The 19,299-nt window shown below is 50.1% G+C and overlaps 1 protein-coding gene across 2 annotated transcripts in view; it reads right to left on the reverse strand.

Moving 5' to 3' along the window:
- DAPK2 (death-associated protein kinase 2) overlaps nt 1-12,750 on the reverse strand; it is a 140,362-nt gene extending 127,612 nt beyond the window's left edge. For both annotated transcript variants that reach the window (XM_011967832.1, XM_011967823.1), the window contains exons 1-2: nt 12,697-12,750; nt 6,451-6,548 (exon numbers count right to left, since the gene is read on the reverse strand). In XM_011967832.1, the coding sequence (XP_011823222.1) occupies nt 6,451-6,542 (92 nt within the window). In that variant the 5' untranslated portion in view covers nt 6,543-6,548; nt 12,697-12,750. The remainder of the gene's footprint in view (nt 1-6,450; nt 6,549-12,696) is intronic.
- Nucleotides 12,751-19,299: the final 6,549 nt, after the last annotated feature.

Here is a 19,299-nt window from a genome sequence, read left to right on the forward strand (position 1 = left end):
CGCCTGGCTAATTTTTGTATTTTTAGTAGAGACAGGGTTTCACCATGTTGTCCAGGCTGGTCTCAAACTCCTGAGCTCAGGCGATCCGCCCGCCTCGGCCTCCCAAAGTGCTGGGATTACAGGTGTGAGCCACCACCCCCGTCTCACCTTGAATAACTTCTATAATAAACAAACATCTTTTTAATTTAAAAGGGATCATAAAAGCCCCCTTGCTTCAGGGTTAGTCTTAGAAGCTCTTTTGCCAAGGGCTGAGATGAATAAATCTAACACCTATGTTTGTTGTTTTCTATAGTGCCCAGTGTGGCTAGACTGGGGTATTGAACCCAGCTTGGGAAAATTTGAACTTCACACGTTTCCTAGAGGATGTTGTTTCTTTCCCCAAAGAGGTTGTCCTGACTAAGCTGAATGTGTGGTGGCTGATCTTAACCACAGATGATCCCACTGGGAGACTCCAGTCTGGCTACCCCCTGCCCCCATCAACATGACTGCCTCAGGGAATCCTTTCAGGAAGGCTGAGGCTTTAGTGCAGAGGCTCCTTCCCCCACCCAAGTCTCTCATCCGCACCCAAGGAGACTGCAGGTTGGGTGGCTGGCAGGGTGTCTTGCATACATGAGCCTCTTCTAAGTGGTAGCAATTATATGGTTGCTGTCTTCTTCAGGGCAGAGGTGGTATGTGGGGTAATGGTAAGGTAAGATCCTTAAGAGAAGTGGGGGCTATGGATAAAGGTTGGATGTAGATTTAAATCAGTTCTTATCTCTTTCTTTGTTTATTTGTTTAAACCAGCACAGTAGTCAAGAAGGTCCTGCCTTTGAGTTCTACTTCCTCCAATTCTTGTTTACGACCTTAGACAAATAACCTCCCCTCTCTGGGCCTCACTTTCCTCATCTATAAAATGGTAGATTTGGATTAAATTTTTGTTGAAATCCAGCTCAACAGAAACATGTTATCATTTTATGTTAATACAATGTAAGTAAAGAAAATCTGGCCCAGTGCAATGGCTCACTCCTGTAATCCCAGCACTTTGGGAGGCCGAGGCGGGCAGATCATGAGGTCAGGAGTTTGAGACCATCCTGGCTAACATGGTGAAACCCCTGTCTCTTATACACATCTAGATGTGTATAAGAGACAGAGACCAATCTGGCCAACATGGTAACCCCGTCTCTACTAAAAGTACAAAAATTAGCCAGGCATGGTGGTGGGTACCTGTAATCCCAGCTACTCAGAAGGCTGAGGCAGGAGAATCGCTTGAACCCGGGAGGCGGAGGTTGCAGTGAAGTGAGATCATGTGACTGCATTCCAGCCTGGGCGACAGAGTGAGGTTCCATCTCACAAAAACAAACAAACAAACCAAAAAAAAAAAAATCCATCTAAGTAAAGGAAAATAATCAAAGGATAGGAAACAAGGAATCACTCTTCATTATATGCTGCTAACGTTAAATTACTTTATATCATCGTGCATGCAGTAGTTGTCTATGCAGAAGTTCATAAACCATCACTGGGCCTACCTCCCAGCACCCTCCCTCTGAGAAACATCACTCCTTCCCAAAGGTTCATTCTCCTAACTTTGACCGTGCTACACTACCCTCAAGTACAAACAGAAAAGACTTCCTTCCTTTATATTCTCCCCCACTGCTCAGAAGCATTCCACTTAAAGGAAGAAATGACTTTGTGTCTTGTGGGTCCTTAAGATGTGGTGGCCAGAGTCCTGGGCTAGGAGTCAGACCACCAGACCCCACCCTGGTTCTATCACCAGTTCACCACTTCTCCTCTCTGGCCTTAGCCTCATCTATATAATGAGGAGTTGGATGAGTTTCTCTTTATGAGCCCTGCTCTAATGTTTCCCTGCTCTGCTCTACTGATTGCTACCAAGGCTGGGAGATGCCAACGTCTGCAAGCCAACATTTCTCCAAACACTCCCAGAAACAGCAGACAACCTCCAGCATCCCAAGCAGGCTGGTGCCAAAAGTGTGAGCACAGCCAACTGCCTGCACTCAGAGCTGGAAGCTAGAAATCAGGCAAATACGCAGGGCCAGGGAGGGCTCTAGCAGAGTGCAGGATGCTCCTGCCAGGGTATCCTGTTTCCATCCAAAGCTTTTCCTACAGAGATGCTCTTACTCATAGGATAAGGATAGACAAAGCCTCTAAAGGAATCAGAAACATGTGAACCAGGCCAGGGCAGGAAGTAGAGTTAAAGGTTATTTATTTTTCGGGGGATGCCGAGGCCGGTGGATCACAAGGTCAAGAGATCAAGACCTTCCTGGCCAGTATGGTGAAACCCCATCTCTACTAAAAATACAAAAATTATCTGGGCATGGTGGCACGTATCTGTAGTCCCAGCTACTCAGGAGGCTGAAGCAGGAGAAAAGCTTGAACCCTGGAGGCAGAGGTTGCAGGAGGGTAGGAAATAAGGAATCACTCTTCATTATCTGCTGCTTATGTTAAATTACTTTACATCATCCTGCATGCAGTAGTTGTCTATGCTGAAGTTCACGAAACCATCACTGGGCCTACCTACTAGCACCCTCCCCCTGAGATCTCACCACCGCACTCCAACCTGGCGACAGAGTGAAACTCTATCTCAAAAAATATATATATATATATTTATATTTATATACTATTTTAGTTAAGGTCTAATAAACAGGAAAATGCCCATATGCATGTATGTCTTCATATAAATACTCATAAAATGAACACATCTGTGAAACAGACACCCAGATCAAGAAACAGAATACAGCACCCTTTTGTGAATCCCTTTTGTGCCCCCTTCCAGTCACTAGTCCCTGAAGGATAACCACCATTCAGACTTCTGGCACCATTGATTCCTTTTGCCCATTTTGAACTTTCACAAATGGAAAAAAGCAGCACAGACCCTTCTGAGTTTGCCTTCCTTTGCTCAACATTACGTGTCTGAGCTTTATCCATTGTTACATGTAACAAATTGTTGTACATTTTCATTTTTGCATAGTTAGGACTTAATGAAGAGCTAAAATCAATGAGAGGGCCCTGAGTCTACACTAGGGTGCTCACTGACAGCCAAGTAAGGAGGTTTACATTGAGCTCCCCAGACATCAGGATGATCCCCCTGCTCTTCTTCCTGCAGAGTCCCACGCCTTCCTCCTAGAAGGCTGCAGAGGCAGAAGATGGGGCCTTGACACTCCAAACCTACTTCAAAGGCTCGATCTGGTCACTGTTGAAAGCCAGAAGCTCTTGTTCATGAACACTTACCCCATGCCCAGCTCTGAGAGGGATTCCCGACTCGGCATCTCATTTCATCCCCATGACCATGAGCTAGGTGATGGTATTCTTTCTGTCTCACAGCTAAAAAAGCTGAGGCTCAGAGAGGGCAGATTGTCCTAATGTTGCACAGCTAGGTCAGGGACCCAAACCCCAACCCATGTGACCACAAAGGCCAAACCTCTCCACCACTCTGTGTTGGCAGGGAATTCACCAACTGGATCTGGTCCCCATGCCACCAGCCTCATGTAACACTGCTTGCCCCTGGCCCACTTTCCAAGGCCATACCAGCCTCCTGCCGGCTCCCCAGGTCCCAGGCACTTTCCCACTTCAGGGCTCATCCATGCTGCTGACTTGTCTTGTGCATTTACCCCTCAGTTCTCAAATGAGCAGTCACTTCCTCAGAGCAATCTTCTCTAACCACCCAGTTGGAACTACATCCCCCATCATTCCCTTGCAGGGCATCTTTTTCTCTCTTTTCTTAGCCCTTAACACACCTTATGGTGATTTATCCCTTAGCATCCACTTGTCTAGTGCCTTTCTCCATGAGCCTGGGGAGCATAAACTGCCAGAGGACAGGACTGTGTCTGTTTTGTTTTCCACTGCTGGGATGGTGCGTGGCACACAGTAGGTCCCCAAGAATATGTTAAGTGAAGACCAGGAGGGCAGGAGAGAAGAATAGGACTGTCCCTTCAGAAGCTGAGTGGTCATCCAAAGGCAGCTAGTTCTAGCCTGTTCTGTGGCCCCAGGCAAGACCCTTCCCCTCTCTGAGCCTCTATTTCTTCAACTGTCAAGTGAGAGGCCTGAAAGACAGGACCTCTAAAGGCCTTCTAGGTCATCTGACCTCTAGACCACAAATCCTAGGACATCTGGCCACTCCAAAGGCCGCTGGCCCTTAGTCCCTGGGCCTCGTCTGCTGCTTACTCACCTTTTGCCCCATTAGCACTTTAGAAGAATAGGGGAGGTGAGAATCACCCCAAGACATCCCAGACTATGAGACGCATGGGATCTCCACACCCTGTTGCAGGTAGAGGACCAGAAAACATGAGGTCTCTTCTGGGTCTAATAGCACATGTCCTTGATATATGGAGTCAGGGAGAGACAAGACTAAGAAGGAATCGTAAATGCAATCCCCAGGAAGCTGCTTCTACTTCCTTCTTCAGAGTCCCACTCCCCACAACTTCTCAGTTTCTCTGCCCACCCAGACTCTAGTCCAATCCAAGAGTGCCCTTGTTAGCATGTGTGCAGCTGACTCGCTGCCAGGGTGGAGCTCCAGGAGGGCAGAGACTGTCTGATCTTGCTCGTCTTGGTACCCACAGTACTCAGCACAGACCCCTACACGCAGGGCATGGCCAAGTGAGGGCACTGAATCGAGCACCATTGGCAGGGCTGGCCGTGGTTTGTTGCTGAGAATGCCACCTTTCTGCTGGTGCCACCAAGGGCAGGAGAAGAACCTGAGGCAAAGAGAACCTGGCTTCCCACAAGGCAGGCTCCAGTGACCAAACCCAGCCTCTAGTCCTATGTTCTCTTCCTATCCCTTCACCAGGCCCGAGACTGGGAGAAGTCATCCCCCTCTGGGTTCTCTGCAGTTATTTGCTCCCCCACGCACCATCCTGCCAGCCAGGATGAACTCCCTGATCTTGAAGCACCTGCTGTCTCTCATTCTCTTTGGAGTGAAGCTCTTCTGACTTTGAAGCCCTGTTTTATCTTTGAAAGTTAAAAAAAAAAGCAAGACAATTAGTCCTGACCTAGGAGTTCTATAAAGCGAAAAGAACTCCTGTTTTGCCTGTTGGATACAGTAGACACTTGCGAAAGGAAACTAAATCTTGGGGGCCCCACGTCCCTAAGCTAAAGAGAAAAGTCAAGCTGGGAACTGCTTAGGGCAAACTTGCCTCCTGTTCTATTCAAAGTCACCCCTCTGCTAACTGAGATAAATGCATATCTGATTGCCTCCTTTAGAAAGGCTGACCAGAAACTCAAACGAATGCAACCATCTGTCTCTTATCTACCTATGACCTGGAAGCCCCCTCCCCATTAGAGTCTTCCCTTTAGAGTTGGAGTTGTCCTGCCCTTCCAGACCAAACCAATGTTCATCTTGCATATGTGATTGATGTCTCATGTCTCCCTAGAAGGTATAAAACCAAACTGTGCTGTGACAACCTTGGGCACAGGTCGTCAGGACCTCCTGAGGCTGTCATGGGCGTGCGTCCTCAACCTTGACGAAATAAACTTTCTAAATGAACTGAGACCCGTCTCAGGTTTTCCAGGTCTACACACTCTAAATTCCCATGTTTTCATGCTGCACTGTGTGTGAAGGGGTGAGGTTAGGTGCTCTGATGAGCATGTGTGAGTGTACAAATGCCAAGCTCATGGGAGAAGGCATAATAGGTGTGCAGGTACAAAATGGACTAGTCAGAACCTTGGCTATGTCACTCACTGGCTCAGCAACTTTGGGCAACTTGCCCAAATGCTCACCACAGTTTCCTCATCTGGAAAATGAGAGTAAAAATAATGCCTATTTCATGCACTGTTGTGAGACTCAAACTTCAGGACTGGTGTTTTGTAATCACTACACTACCACTTAAATCTTAGCAGCTGGTAGAAATGGAAGGCAAGAAAAGAGCTTCAGAAAACCTTAATTTCTATCCCAATAGTAACTATAGTACTATCAGATCTGATTTTCACCCTGGCTGTGTTCTGGGCTCAGCAAACCTGAAAATGCACCAAGTAACAAAGATCCCAGGAAAACTTCATGACAGGGCCCGTGTGGCTGGTTACTCAACATAAATCCATTCTCAGGAGGACTACCTCACCTCCCATCCAGGTTCGGAGCTTAAAACAAAACCCTGGGAACCATGGAGAATCCCAAGTGAGACTCAGAAGAAAACCAACAAGTCAGGTCTCTATCCAGAGCCTGGGGGAACTTCATGAAAAAAGTAACAGATCAAACAAGAATCATGAAGGTTTTCCCTGCCAGCTAGATTATGCTGAAAACACAGAACTCAACAATTCTCATCCCTTTTACCGGCAAGTCATTATTTTCAGAGCAATGACTATGTGCAAAGTCACCCAGGCAGGTAAATAATCCTCAGGTTCATTTTTAAAGCTTCCCACTGGTCCTGTGGCCCTGCCTTCCAACACCAACTGACAATTGTGCTAGAAGCAGCATGACTTTGGCTCCCTCAGCATCCCCCGACCTCTTACACAGTCTCCTACCTCCCCAGCTCCTCTCCGATGTCATAAAAGTCCTCCACCTTCTGCTGCTTGAATGGCTCCATGTTTGGGCTCCTCATTGAGGTCTCGAACATACAACCCTGAAATGAGAAGAAACCTGTGGTTAGGACAGCCATCCAAATTAGCACAAGCCTAAGAGTCTAAGGCCTAAACATAATTGGCTGCAAGGGAGCTAACAATTTAGTAATAATCCACAGCCTTGGCTCCTCAAGAACTGCCCTGCTCAAGCCTTTTCTCACTTGCAGCTGATGATGTATGGTTCTTATTTAATTTACATGAATTCAAATTTGTTAAGGAGACAGGAAAGGAGAGCTCCTCAGGTCTTCAGATCTGTTTGAAGAAGTTCAGAAAAACATCCATGGTGAACTTCAGCTATTTGTTTTCATCAAATTCAAAACTACTGCAAAAAGAGGCAGCTATTGTACAGTTTAAAAAAAAAAAAATGGCCAGGCGTGGTGCTCACACCTGTAATCCCAGCACCTTGGGAGGCCGAGGTGGGTGGAGCACTTGAGGTCGGGTGGAGCACTTGAGGTCAGGAGTTCGAGACCAGCCTGGTCAACATGGTGACACTCCATCTCAGTATTTTGGGCCGAGGTGGGTGGAGCACTTGAGGTCGGGTGGAGCACTTGAGGTCAGGAGTTCGAGACCAGCCTGGTCAACATGGTGACACTCCATCTCTACCAAAAATACAAAAATTAGTCGGGTATGGTGGCACGCACCTGTAATCCCAGCTACTCGGGAGGAGGCTGAGGCATGAGAATCACTTGAACCCGGGAGGCAGAGGTTGCAGTGAGCCGAGATCGTGCCACTGCACTCCAGCCTGGGCAACAGAAAAAATAAAAAAGCACTAGCTTTAAAGTCAGAAGTCCTAGATACAAGTTCCAGTCTTGCTTGGGTAAGCCACCTAAGCTGCCAAAGACTTAGCTTCTTCATCTGTAAAATGGGGCTAATACTGTAAAATCAACTTCAAGTCATGAGATTATTTTGTAAACTAGAAAATGCTGTTAAAAGGTGAGATCACTATCATGATCTCAGCTCCCTCAGGGGTTGTACCATCCAACTGCGTGTCTGAACTAATCTGTAAACTCTCTCACTCATCACCCCCGAAAGAAAGATGGGCAGGAGGAGCAAGGCAAATTCCAAAAGGTGCCAGGAGTCAGGAGCCTGAGGTGCTAGTTCCAACTCTGCCTGCAACTAGCCCTGTGATCTCCTCTCTTGTCAGAAGGGCCTCAGTGTCCTCATCTGTAAAATCGAGCCAACTCTGCCTGCCCCAAGCATCTCATTGAAAGCCAGAGGCCAACTCTGAGCCATGGGGAGCACTTACCACTCCACCAGAAAAGACTGTCTGCATCCTCTCCTGGGATCCCTCTGCCCCAAGGGGCTTACCCATTCCTGGGACAGCCACGTGCCACTCTGGACAACACCCCAAGAGCAGGGCCCAGGGCACAGTCTGCAAATCGCAAGAATAAAACCAGCTGCCTGTGGATGTGTCTTCCAAGGGTCTTCAGCAAAGGCCTCTCGGAGCTCATTTTGGTTAGCACTGGCAGCTTTTCTGCTGACCGCCAATCAGATCCCAACCACATGTGAGCTCCATGAACCCCAAAAGACTATTTTCACCAGGCTAGGTGGAGGAACCATTCCATAAGGGCACATCTCATCAACGCCAAGTGGCTGGAGCTGTCCTAACTCTCAGAGGGTATATAAATTTCACCCTCTTTCCACCACTTTAGCCCCCTGCAAACCAGAGCTTCGTTATCAAGATGCCATCTGCCTCTCTCCCTTCCACCGAGGCACACAGAACCTGAAGACCCTCAGGAGGAGCTGGCCTGGCTCACAGGGCTTACTCTCGGGGTCACCTGCCTGTGGGTGCTCAGGCTCCCTCATGCATCCTCCATGCTTGGCCAGGACCGGGGTAAGCATGAAAAGAGCAGGCTCCAGGAGCCCCAGTTCCAGACTAGCGTGAGTGTATATTAGCCTTGTGATCCACAGCAGGTGGGCACCCTCTCTGGGACTCATCCCCTCACCTGTAAACAGAGTGATACTATCTATATCACATACTTCACACATCCATGTGGGGATGAGGATATAAACTACTGTACAAATAAGAAAGATGATTATTGCTGTGATTTAACCCATGTCAGGGAGCCCTCTAGCAAGTTTGGCTTGACCATAATCAGAAGTTTGGCACCCCCTCACCCCCAACATCCTGGCAAATCTCCCGAGATTGGCCCAGGGAGTACTATCTACCATCTTATTTTTGCTGAAAAAACAATTTTTCCTTCCAAATAAACAATTTGGGTCAGGTCCTGTGGGGTGGGGTTACCAATTTCACACAGCTAGATGGAAGCAGGAAACTCCAAAAAAATTCTGTTGGCAGAAACCCTGAGAGTGGTCCCAGGAACAGCTAAAATCTCCCATTTGGTGAGAGGCCAGCTCCATTTGCTGAGAGCAGGATTCAAAGAAGCCCCAGTTCCCAGGAAAATGGTGAGCCTCTGCCTTGGGTTCTACATCTTGGGTGGCCAGGAGTAGGGGGGCAGGTGAGCCCCCTAGGGACAAACTAGGTCCACCAATTAGGCTTAGGTCATCTTTCTAGCCTTTGCCTCCTCCCTTACATATCCTATATTCCAGTCAAAGTTGACCTTTCCCATGCCCTTAAAACTTTCATCCCTGCTATGTCTTGGCTAAAGTGGGGCCCTTGCCAGGGCAGACCCAGCTGGAAAGCCCTGGAGAGTGGGCAAAACTGCCCACTTCCCAAAAGACCCAGCCAAATGCTACCATCTCTGAGTGGCTCCATGATCCTTGCCCTCCCAAAAACAGATGACAATTCTCTAACCTCTTCAAGTTCCCCAAGAGTGCTCTTCATACATTTTTAGGGCTCGAGTTGATCACATTCTGGCCATGTTTATGTCTAACCCAGAGAGTGAGAATAGATTCCATAGTCATCACACAGACCAGGGTTCAAATCCCAGCTCCGTCACTTACGCTCCGTCACTTACTGGCACATTGTGCTTAGCTGAGCACAGGATACCTTTTCTGAGTTTCACATGCCTTCCATGGAAAGTGAACGTAAGACAATGTCTAGTGTTGGTGAGTACGTGCGGCAACTAGAGCTCTCAAACACTGCTGGGAGGGGTATACACTGGGGCCACCACTTTGGAAAACTGTTTGGCAATTTCTTTGGACATATCTAAGAGAAATGAATGCAGATGTTTTCCCAAACGATCCACGTTAGAATGGTCACCGCAATACAATTAGTAATAACTAAAAATTGGAAACCACCAAACGGTTATTAATAGAAGACTGGATAAACAAATTGAGATACTATATACCCATAAAATGGAATCATTATCCAGCAATGAGATTAACAAACTACTGCTACCTGCAACAACATGGACGAATCTCAGAAACATATTGTTAAATGGAAGTAGCCAGACACAAAAGACGCATACTGTGTGATCCCATTTAGGGAAAATTGATGCATGGTGCTAGACGTCAGAAGAGTGTTTATCCCCTCACTCAGGATAGTTGGAAGGGGAGCTTCTGAGGCTTCAGAGTGCTGGCAGTGTTGTCTCCTGATCTGCGTGGTAGTTAGACGGATATACGGGATGTAGGTTTATTTTGTATGTGGTCAAAATTTTACATAATTGCAAAAAATGAAACTAATATGAAACAAATGAGATAACTCATGTGTAATTTTTTAAATGGTCCCCGGATAACGTGAATTCCTTCCCTCCTCTTGCCCCATAAGGGCAAGAATTGTGACATTCTCACCTCCGTCCCCTTGTAGTAGGCTAGTATACAGCAGGCACTATATAAGTGTTGGCTGATTTTAACTTAGCTCCCCAGCCTCCTTTCTCAAGGCCGCTGCTCAGATGCTCATCAGGTAAAACAACCGATAGCCACTTCAAGCACTTTCCTAACACCACTCCTAAGGAGAATTTGCATTTTACCAGTTTAGAAACAAACTAAAGGGGTGAAACTGAGGTGGAATTATTGTCACCAGCTATGACCCAGATAAGGACCCAGAGGCACAAGGACCTTTCCAGCCTCGAAAAGCTGAAATCACATGGCAGAGGGGAGGGACACAGTTACAGCTTTTGGCCAGAGGCACAGGCCATCAGCTCCAGACGCTCCCAGGATGATACCCACCTTAATGCCCACATTTCTCCTGATGGAGTCCTTGGAATTCAAATTCCTGCCTACAACTCTAATACTAGGCAACACTTCAGGGGGCTACCACAGATTTCCTAGAACCCCACAGAAAGGGATCCCACAGATCATCTATTTAGGGATTTTTAGACCTGCTTCAGGATCACCAGGGTGAGAAAGGGAAGCCAGAGCAGTTCCATGTTATCCATACTACATGTTGGGGTTCTGGGTAAGAATTCACTGTGAAACAGAAGTTTGAAAACCACTGCTGTCTGGTCTAACCCACTTGTTTTTACAAGAGGAAGCTGAGATCCAGACAGGGAAGAGACTCGCTGAACATCACATGTGTGACCCATCCTACTCCTCTTCCCAGGGTTTCTTCTGTTGATTGCCACCCTAACTCCTCCAAGATGGCACCAGGGTTGGCAAAGTCAATGGCCTCCTGAGGGACAAGCTAGGAGGAGGTGTCTAGGGCTGGAAGATCACCTCATCACCTCATAGGAAACTCTCAACACTCACGAAGCCCTCTCCCCCACTGGCCCAGCTCACTCTGCAAAGTGAACTCTCTCAGTTCCTCACCCCACCTCACCAAGTGCAAGTGAGTGAAATGGGACCACAGCAAGAGGGCAGGCAATGGTTGGGCCAAACACACACGATTGTCTCACTACACACAACCCCATTAGGAATCAGCATACTCAGGCTCTGGAGAGGCTGCCAACAGAAGGGATGGGGCGCTGGCATTACAGAGCTCCTCTCTACATTCCAGGCTTTGACCCATCATGGTCTCTGATGAGGAAGCTGGGGCCCACAGAAGGTCAGCCACCTGCCTGAGTTGACCCAAGAGAAACTTGGTCTCTCTGGCAAAGATCCAGCTCCCTTGGGAAGCCTGCTTGTTCACCCCACAGCTAACAAATCAGGAGGCCTCAGGGAGGTGGGCAGGGTGGGTGCGGGTCTCATTCCTGCCAGCCAGGAACTTACCCCAGAGAAGCAGACCTCCAGCCACATCCACACACCCCTAACTCCTCTGCCCAAGTCTCCTCAGAAGCTGTTGAATCATCAGTGGTGCCACTTGAGGTGCTCAAAAAACATCTTGGGAGATGAGTGGTTTGGGGAAGGACAGGGCTCTGAAGTTAGCTGTGAAGAGGCCAAGGCGCCAGGGCCTCTTAGGTCAACAGGACTCTCCCAGGAATACCTTCCACAAAGGCAGTTGAGAAACGCAGTTTCAGAAACCAGAGCAGCTGCCCTCCAGTGGACTCCGGTGTATAAGACGTCAGGCACTGTCCCTGCATCTGCCCCCGAGGCAGTCAGCTATGGTGCCCTCTCCTCCAGTGTGCACCCCTACCTTACCATTACCTGCACGGCTTCAACGAAGCTCACCTCTCTGGGCCTCGTTTTCTCTTTTGTAAAGTAACAATACCAGTTTCCACCGTGCAGAGTTATAGTGAGGGTTAGCCAGACCTATGCAGGCCTTGGGACCTCCACAATGCCTGGCCCAGAGTCCTAGACAACTGTTAGCAACGCCCTTCCAAGCCCTTCCACCCCAACCTGCAGCAGGCGTGCTGGCTGCCCCTCGCCCACCCTAGCTCTGCCCCAGGCCGGGGCGCCTGACGGCGGGGACCACAGCTTCATTCGGCCCCACAGGAGGCTCAGACATCTGAGCACCCTCCTCGCATCACCTCCTTGTGCCAGGCGGGAGCAGGAGGTGAGAGAGTCGGCCCAAGCTGAAAAGACTTGGCCAGGAGCTGGGCGTGCTCTGCCCGTTCCAGGGGCCCTAACTCGATGGACGTCTGTGCCCCATCTCCCTGCTGGGTGCTTGACTCTGCCCACCGCCCCCATCCTGTCTCCCAGGTCAAAGTGCCAGGCTCCGGAGGGCGCCCCAGGGCAGCAGCGGGCAGCTCCAGCGCTCAGGTGGCGGCCACAATGCCCCGGGCCACGGCGTTAGGCACTGGGGCGTCGGGCCCGGGATCTGCGAGCGAGTGCCCGGATCTCTTGGCCCCGCCAGCCCCAGCCCCGGGCGCTGCTGCTGTCAGGCCGCGCGCCCCGTCCTGCCCGTCGAGCCCGCAGACAGGTGCTACTCACGGCAGGAGGCTGAGCTGCGGCGACCGCGGCGGGCACGGCGGGCACTGGGGACACGGCGGGGTGAGCTGGGCTCGGCCCTGCAGTCCTCTCCTCCCAGAGCGCCCGGCGCCCGCCCGCCGAGCAGCCGAGGAGCCGAGGGGGCGGAGCGGCCAGCCCCGTCCCAGGCGCCGGCTGGAGGCGCGCCCGACTGCGCGGGACGGGGCTCTGGGCGCCCCCTGCTGGAGCCCCCTCCGGACAACCCCGGGGCGAGAGCCCAGCTTCCCGGCCAGGTAGGGGACGCTCCAGGGCTCCCAGGCTCCCGGGAGAGCCGGGAGAGTCGGTAGCAAAACCCTCTGCGCGTCCCCACCGGCTCTGCAGCGCACATGCTACGTGGCCTTGGGCAAGTTGGCTACCCTCCCCTGGCCTTATCTGGAAATCGATTTGAATGAGCTTATATGTGTGATATGGTCTGGCACAATCCTCAGAAAAGGGCAATTGCGTGCCTCTCTCCCCACCATACACACCGTGAGCGAGGAAACCCCACTGAGGAATAGGCCGCCTCCTCCCTCCCAGCCAGCTCTGCTCCCTACACCGCAGACTCTCCTGGAAACCTCACGCCCACAGCGCACGGCAAGGTGGGGGCTGCGATGAGAAGGGCCGCTCTGCTCCTCACTGCCCCCGACCCAGCCTGGGAGCGGCCTGCCCTAGTTTGCCCTTTGTCCTAGCATGGTTGGTGAGTGAAGCCTCCATCTCGCCATCACGCCTTCTCTAATAGAGGACTTGGGAGGGGTTCCTCCTCTCTGCCCTCTGCCAAAAAATCCCGAAGAAAAAAAGGAATGAGAGTGGAGTGGGTGAAGGGAGGAAGGAAGGGAAAATAGAACTTAAGCCAAGTTCATTAGTCTTATTTCAAAACAAGAGGCTGTTTAGAGGAAGCAAATGAGGACCCCCCCAACCCCCTGGAATTTCCATCCCTAAGTCACCCACGGGGCTCCTCAAAAGGGCCTTAGATTCAGTCCTACCACCAGGTTCAAAGCCCTGCCCTGCCACTCCGTATGTATGTTCTTGGGCATGGCTCTTTCTTCATCAGTAAAGTGGGAGAAACGCTCCTTCCGGTAGCTCCTAATGAAGCTATGGTGGGGTTGAGATGAGATGGAGTGTGTAAGATGCACCTAGAGGACCTCTATCAGTGTGAGCACACACACACCTTCAGCCTTTTGGACACTGGGACAAATACAGATGGACCCCGCCCTCCAGCTGAGCAGTGCCTTGTTTACAAACTTCACAATAATCCAGAACAGTGCAGTCAGCAAGCCTCCTCTCCTAAGAGCACCATGATATATAGAGTAATATCCAAGACCAGAGGTGGCTTCTGATGTCGATGGACCTAGGGGAAGGACACCCACTGGTGAAGTTTCACCAACATGGGGAGTCCCCCACCAAACTATCCCTAAACACCTATTCCTCCATTTCCATTTATCTGTCACGGTTGACAAACCATTACCAGCCTTGGTGGCACAGGACAACAATTTCATTATGTTCATGCATTCTGAGGGACAGAAGTTCAGACAGCACAGTGTGTATGGCTTATTTCTGCTGTGCAGTGTCTGGGATTTCAACTGGGAACACCTGAATAGCTGGGGGCTGAAATCATCTGGAGGCGTCTCCGTTCCCATACCCACCTGGGCTGTGATGAATCCAAGCCCGGGCTCAGCTGACCCTGCTGATCACCTACATGTGGCCTCTTCATCTCTTTCCCTTGAGCCTCATGCTTCATACCTCATTTTCAGCAGCAGCAGCCCCTTGCATGAGTCAAAAGAAACATTCTTGGATTTAGCAATTGACAAAGTTAGTCAGAGTCCATTGCAGCTGGGAGGGTCATTGTCAATTGACCCATCCAGCCTGGCCACTTTTCAAATGAGGAAACTGAGGCTGGGAGAAGGGAAGTGACTTGCCCAACATCACACAGCTGATGAGAGACAGAGCTAGGATTAGAACGAGGCCTCCTCCAGATTCTGTCTGGTGCCCCTTCCACTGTACCTGTCAAAATGCAATTACCTAGGAAGGTACCATCTGGAGATGTATCTTATGCTTGAGGTTGGGGGAATTCATCAGACCCTTACCTGAGGACAGCGACAGGGCACTGAACATAGGACCAAGGTGGACATCAGCAGCAAAAGGGAGGCCCCAAGGACAGTGGCAATGAAGACACAAACTCCAGAATGAAGCCAGAGGCAGTCCAGGTATTAAGAACTAAGAATTATCCAACCCAGCTCCAGTTCCTGCATGGTTCCCACGGCTGACCAAATCGAGTGTAAATGCCTCACCCTAGCATTTAAGGCTCCAACCCTGATTTTCCTGCCGTGTATGCACCTTCTCTTCCCTCCTCTGCTTGCACATCCAGCTCTTTTGCCAGGTTGGATTATTGGCTGTTCCTGCCTCCATGCTTTTGTTTATTTCCACTACCACTCATCCCATTCTACAGAATCTTATCTATCCTCTAAGGGCCTTCTAAAGTATCATGTCTTCCACAGAAACTTCCCTGGTCTGCCCTCTAAATACCTCTCTCCTTTGAACCCCACCACTCTTGGTTGGTAACCCTCTTGTCATCTTCCTTCCTCTATTTCAATTACTGTCTACTTCTCTTTTTCTCAAGGGCAAGTACAATTTCTTGTCCATCTTTGAACCCATATAGTGCTTGATATCCCAAACCCAGTAAAGGTTTCTTAAACTGAATTAAGGAAGGTAAATATCACAAGATAAGGAGCCACAGCTGTCTTGTTTTCTATTGTGCCCTAAGAGCACCCAAGCACCTGGCACTTAGTAGATGCTCAATAATCTTACTTCAAGCGCTTCCCTTCTAGGGGGATGTCATTATCCTCTTTTACAGATGATGTAACTGAGGCTTGGGAAAGTTGATTGGCCCAAACTTATCCAATTTATAAGTGACTGTGCTGTGACGTGAATCTTGCCTACTGGTCTCCAAAGCTGTTCCCTCTGCTGCCTTCCCTCAACTGAAACTTCCAAGGTTTCTAAAACAGTGTTAATATGGGACTTTTCAGCCCAGGCAGTACATCAGAGTAACTGTGAATAACATGGGGTGTTTAAAATCCCCCATGCTCAGACTGTACCCTACATCAATTACATCAGAACCTCTGAGGATGGGTTCTGGATATTAGTTTTTGTTAAACTCCCCACGTGATTCCCGGTGCACAGGTTGAGACCCAGGTCCAGTCTGTCCATGTCACAGAGACCTGGGGAAATTCTCAACCCCTCAATGGCAAACGCATCTGAGTACCTGCTTTGTACAAGACATTCCAAGGGACTGTGAGATGGTAGAGTCACAGGAACTGTGCTTCCCAGGAATGAGAATACAAGCCTATAGATAAAGATGTAACCATGGTAGGCAGCAAAGGGCACTAGTCATGGTGAGATCCTAAAGCATACTTTGGTGACTGGCACGTTTACAGAGCCTAAAAACCTCCTGACAAGGGGGCAAAGTGGGAATTAAGATGCTGCATGTGTTGGCCATGGCAGATGGCACCTGGGCTGGCTTACAGCATGTGTAGTGTGAGGGCTAAATGCAGAGACTCTGACGCCAGACTGCCTGGGTCCACACTCAGGCATCACAGTATGTAGCTTACGTACCATGTGGTCTGGGGCAGGCTACTTGATCTCTCTGTGCCTCATTATCCCCACAGGTCAAATGGAGCTTATAGTAGCATTTATCTCTTGGGCTGTTGTGAGCGTGCAGTTACTTTTCAATTAGATCAGTGTCTGGCACTTGGTAAAGTGCTCAATGATTGTTAACTGTTATTATTATTCCCTAAATGTCTGGCAGTAAGCTCCCCTGGGGGAGGAAATGGATCTTATTCATCTCTGCGTCCCATCCCACCCCTAGCCGGGCCCAGAGAATTGCCAAATGCAGTCTGAAATGCAGTCTTCTTGACAACGGGTCCAGCCCTGACTCTCAGGCTCTCCGCCAAGGGAGTGCACAGGCGATTCCTCCCCAGCGGGCTTGCCTACTGGGTGGAAGGCCGGCAGGAAGCTTCTTCCTCCCAAACTGACCTGGTGGCCTGGCTTCTCAGCCCTTCCCAGCCATGCCCACTCTGCCCTGTGCCATCTGCCCTCCTAGATGGGAGGTGTGGAGCAGGCTTGGCTTGGCAACCCTTCCTGCTTCCCCCCTACCCCTGGGCCCACTGGTTCTCGCAGCCAGAGGCAGCTGCTTCAGCCTCCAGCCTTGCTGGACTCAGCACCACAGGGATGGGGCAGGGAAGGGGAGGAGAGAAGAGAGGAAGGAGGTGGGGGATGGAAGGCCTTGCCTCTCTCTAGAGAATCTGGAGGATGGGGATTTCCTGGACATGTGTACACACTCATTCACTCTGCAAACATTCAATAGGACCTCCTGGGGTTACGTGCTGGAGCAGGGGCAAATAAAGACCCAATGCCATGAAAGGTCAGATCTACTCCAGAAGGAGCCTCCAGAGAAAAGGGAGGCTTGAGTCAAGCTTGAAAGAAGAGTAGGGATCACCCGGAGGACCAGAAAAGTCCATAGTGGGGCAAGGGAGGCAGGGCACATGGGGTGTCAGCAGCTGTGCAGGTAAAGGGCTGCGGGTATGAAACCACTTGTCATTTACCGCCCCTATTTCCACCTAAGCCACCACAGGGCCACACTGTGGGATCATGACCCATGCATATGCCATTGCCTTCTATTTGGGACAGAGGCTGGTGACATATTGTGTGGCCAGGACCTCTCAAACTATGCCCACCTTTAGGGCTACACAGTCCAACCACCTACTTCTTTAGGCTCAGAAATCAGACAGGCCTATTTGTATTCCTGCTCATCCACTTTCTGAGCCTCCGTTATCTCATCAATAAAATGGGAATAATTACATCTTTTTCTCAGGGCTGATGTGAGGACCAGACTCACAAATACTGTGGCAGATGTTTGAGAGAGCACTGGCTTAGCCCATAGGAAAGGTTTGAGAGAGAGAGAGAGAGAGAGAACTGGCACAAATGTCAACCTCCCTCCCAAACCAGATCCTTCTGTCCCTCAAGACAAGTCGGTCACGTGTGCCCTATCTTTCCAGCCATGTTGTTCCTGCCTCTGTCTCTGAAATGCTTTCTTCTTTTCTCCTTTATCTATCCAAGGTTCAGCTCAATTCCAACTTCATTCATTCTTCAAACCTTTCTCGGTGCCCTTTGGGCCAGATTCTGGGCTGGGCCCTGAGAGAAATGAGACACTGGCTCTGCCCTGCAGGAACTCAGAGCCAAGCAGAGGAAATACCCTGGGAACAAAATGCCTGGAATCCTGTGTTCTGAGACCAGATCAGGGGCTGGGCAGATCCCAGAGGGAGCCCAGACTGGGAGGGGTGGACCCTGAGTGCCTGGAAGGTGGGCGGGGGGCAGGGAGACTCCTCAGAGGAAAGGACCTCTTCCTAGATCTCATTAGTTAAGAGTTCACAGCCATATCTGCTGAGCTGAAGATAAGATTTCACCTTTCTGTGTTTGCTAATGTGTCCCCTGAGTGACCCCTCTCACCCTCCCCACGGTGCCAGGGATGTAGTTGGAGTCCTCTGGGGCCTTTGGTGGATCCATGCAGGAAGGATGGGTAGGACAACGACTCCTTCCACACCTGCACCTGAGCCCTGACCTCTGTGTAGGCTGGTCCTCCCACTTGGGCCCTGCTCTGCCTGGGGCCCTGCTCTGCCCTCCCTGACCTGCATGGTGACTCCATCTCAGCTGAGCCCAGGTCCTGACCCAGTTATGAACAGCTGCATCCAGGAAAACGAAGGCACAGGAGGCCAAGTTCAACCATCTACAGTGGCCTCCGCCCCAAACAGGACTAGGCCCTGTTCTGCCCCCTCCAGATCTGCTCTCCAAGATAAAGGACTCCAGGCTCCCTCAGCCCTTCTCTTTCATGAGATTTTTTTGGGCTCTCAGCCTTAGTTTCCATCACTCCAACTACAGAAAATATTTTCATCCCTCCACCCAGATCAAATCAAAATTTGTAGAGAATTTATCATGAGCCAAGGCACTGTGCTGTTTTCTAATCATCTCACTTAATCCTCAAGCTGAATGCATTTTTGAGACCAAAATGAATTGTTTTAAGTTATATAGATGGGGAAACAGATTCAATCAAAGAGCACGGTGGATATTTACATTTAGTTTTGCTGCCCAATTTCCAATCCCCGCTTCCTACCTGGGAAGAAACAACTATGGTGGCTGTGTAAGTAGATATAATGCACCATCCCTCACCACCAAAGTGGAAGGAAGGCCAGGCATGGTGGCACTTTGGGAGGCCAAGACAGGCAGATTGCTTGCACGTAGGATGTCAAGACCAGACTGGGCAACACAGCAAAACCCCGTCTCTATAAAAGAAAATACAGGCCGGGCGCGGTGGCTCAAGCCTGTAATCCCAGCACTTTGGGAGGCCGAGGCGGGCGGATCACTAGGTCAGAAGATCGAGACCATCCTGGCTAACAGGGTGAAACCCCGTCTCTACTAAAAAATACAAAAAGCTAGCCGGGCGACGTGGCGGGCGCCTGTAGTCCCAGCTACTCGGGAGGCTGAGGCAGGAGAATGGCGTAAACCCGGGAGGCGGAGCTTGCAGTGAGCTGAGATCCG

This window comes from Mandrillus leucophaeus, unplaced genomic scaffold (assembly GCF_000951045.1).
Source record: "Mandrillus leucophaeus isolate KB7577 unplaced genomic scaffold, Mleu.le_1.0 Scaffold12, whole genome shotgun sequence".
Taxonomy (NCBI): Eukaryota; Metazoa; Chordata; class Mammalia; order Primates; family Cercopithecidae; genus Mandrillus; species Mandrillus leucophaeus.